At 68.0% G+C, this 1498-nt stretch overlaps 1 protein-coding gene across 1 annotated transcript in view; it reads right to left on the bottom strand.

Annotated features, from left to right (window-relative positions):
- The window catches only part of FGFR3 (fibroblast growth factor receptor 3), an 11250-nt gene that overhangs the window by 7235 nt on the left and 2517 nt on the right, over nt 1–1498 (bottom strand). Inside the window, 2 exon segments of the mRNA XM_010832861.1 lie at nt 10–143; nt 146–202. Coding sequence (XP_010831163.1) covers nt 10–143; nt 146–202 — 191 coding nt within the window.

Genomic DNA, 1498 nt, shown 5'->3' on the forward strand with positions numbered 1-1498 from the left:
GCCCTGCACCGCCCCCCTCCGCGGGCCCACCTTGATTCCCCCGATGCGGTGCTCGCCCCGGAACTCCTTGCCGTTCTTCAGCCAGGTGATGGATGGCGTGGGGTTGCCAGCAGCCGGGCAGCGGAAGCGAACCGTGTTGGCGGCGGCACCGCTAGCAGCTTCTTGTCCATCCGCTCAGGCCGCGTCCAGTAAGGGGCCCCAGCTGTCCGGGGAGGGAGGGAAGGCTGTGACGGGGTGGGGTGGGTAGAGGCTTGCCTGTCCCTCTCCAGCCTGTTTCCCGCCTGCGGAGGGGATGTCAGCCTTTTGAAGATCCCCGCCCAGGGCTGGACGAGCTTCCAGTAGCCTGAACGCCACCTCCTGGCACGCCCAAAGCCAGGTCCCCTCACTTCCCTCAAACGCCAGCTCCAGTTGGGGGGTCCAGGGCACCGCACTGTGACCCAGGACGCAGAGGTGTCTCAGGATCACCGCCCACCTAGGTGGGCCCATCGGGGTGGGCCCACCAACTGGCACAGGGACCAGGGCACACCAGGTGAGGACGCCCGGCTCAATGGATGGGCACCACCCAGCCACCCAGAGAACCCAGAGCCTTGAGGCTGGCTGGGAGCCCGCGGGCATCTGCGAGACCGCAGGCCACGCTCTGCCCCGTGGGTGACAGGACATTGGGAGGCCCTGCTCCCCACCCTGCCTTCTGGGACTGTCCAGCCCCACCCTCACAGCCCAGCTGGTTTTTCTCCTTTGGGGCTGGGCTGGTGAGGCCAGCAGCCCCACCAGCTGCCTGGCTCCCTGTGCTGCAGCCACAGGGGAAGACCACCCCCAGAGTGGGCGGGGCCCACCAGGGTGGAGGGAGAAGACGGACAGGGCACCCACTGGGTCCCCTCACCTCCACCCCACATCTCGTGGCATCGCAAACTCAGCTCCTCCAAAAACAGCCCGCCTCCCCAGACCGGCCCCTCCACGCTGGGCAAAGCCCCCTGCCACTTGCTGTTCCAGGCCCAGGTACCTGGGTGCTGGCACCCGCAAGCTGCCACCAAGAACTACTGCGGCAGCCCCTTCCCAGTACACGCACCTGCGCCCGACACCCACGGCCCGCTGGCATCCATGGCCCACTGGCACCCAGACACCCTGATGCCCACGGCCACGCTGGCACCCAGACACCCACAGACACCCTAACACCCACAGCCACGCTGGCACCCATGGCCACGCTGGCACCCAGACACCCAGACACCCCACCCACGGCCACGCTGGCACCCACGGCCACGCTGACACCCTAACACCCACGGCCACGCTGGCACCCAGACACCCACAGACACCCAGACACCCGGACACCCACAGCCACGCTGGCACCCATGGCCACGCTGGCACTCACGGCCACGCTGGTACCCTGACACCCATGGCCACGCTGGCACCCAGACACCCAAACACCCACAGACACCCAGACACCCTGACACCCACGACCATGCTGGCACCCATGGCCACGCTGGCACCCAGACACCCACAG

Source organism: Bison bison, unplaced genomic scaffold, assembly GCF_000754665.1.
Source record: "Bison bison bison isolate TAMUID 2011002044 unplaced genomic scaffold, Bison_UMD1.0 scf7180017835657, whole genome shotgun sequence".
NCBI classification, from domain to species: Eukaryota; Metazoa; Chordata; class Mammalia; order Artiodactyla; family Bovidae; genus Bison; species Bison bison.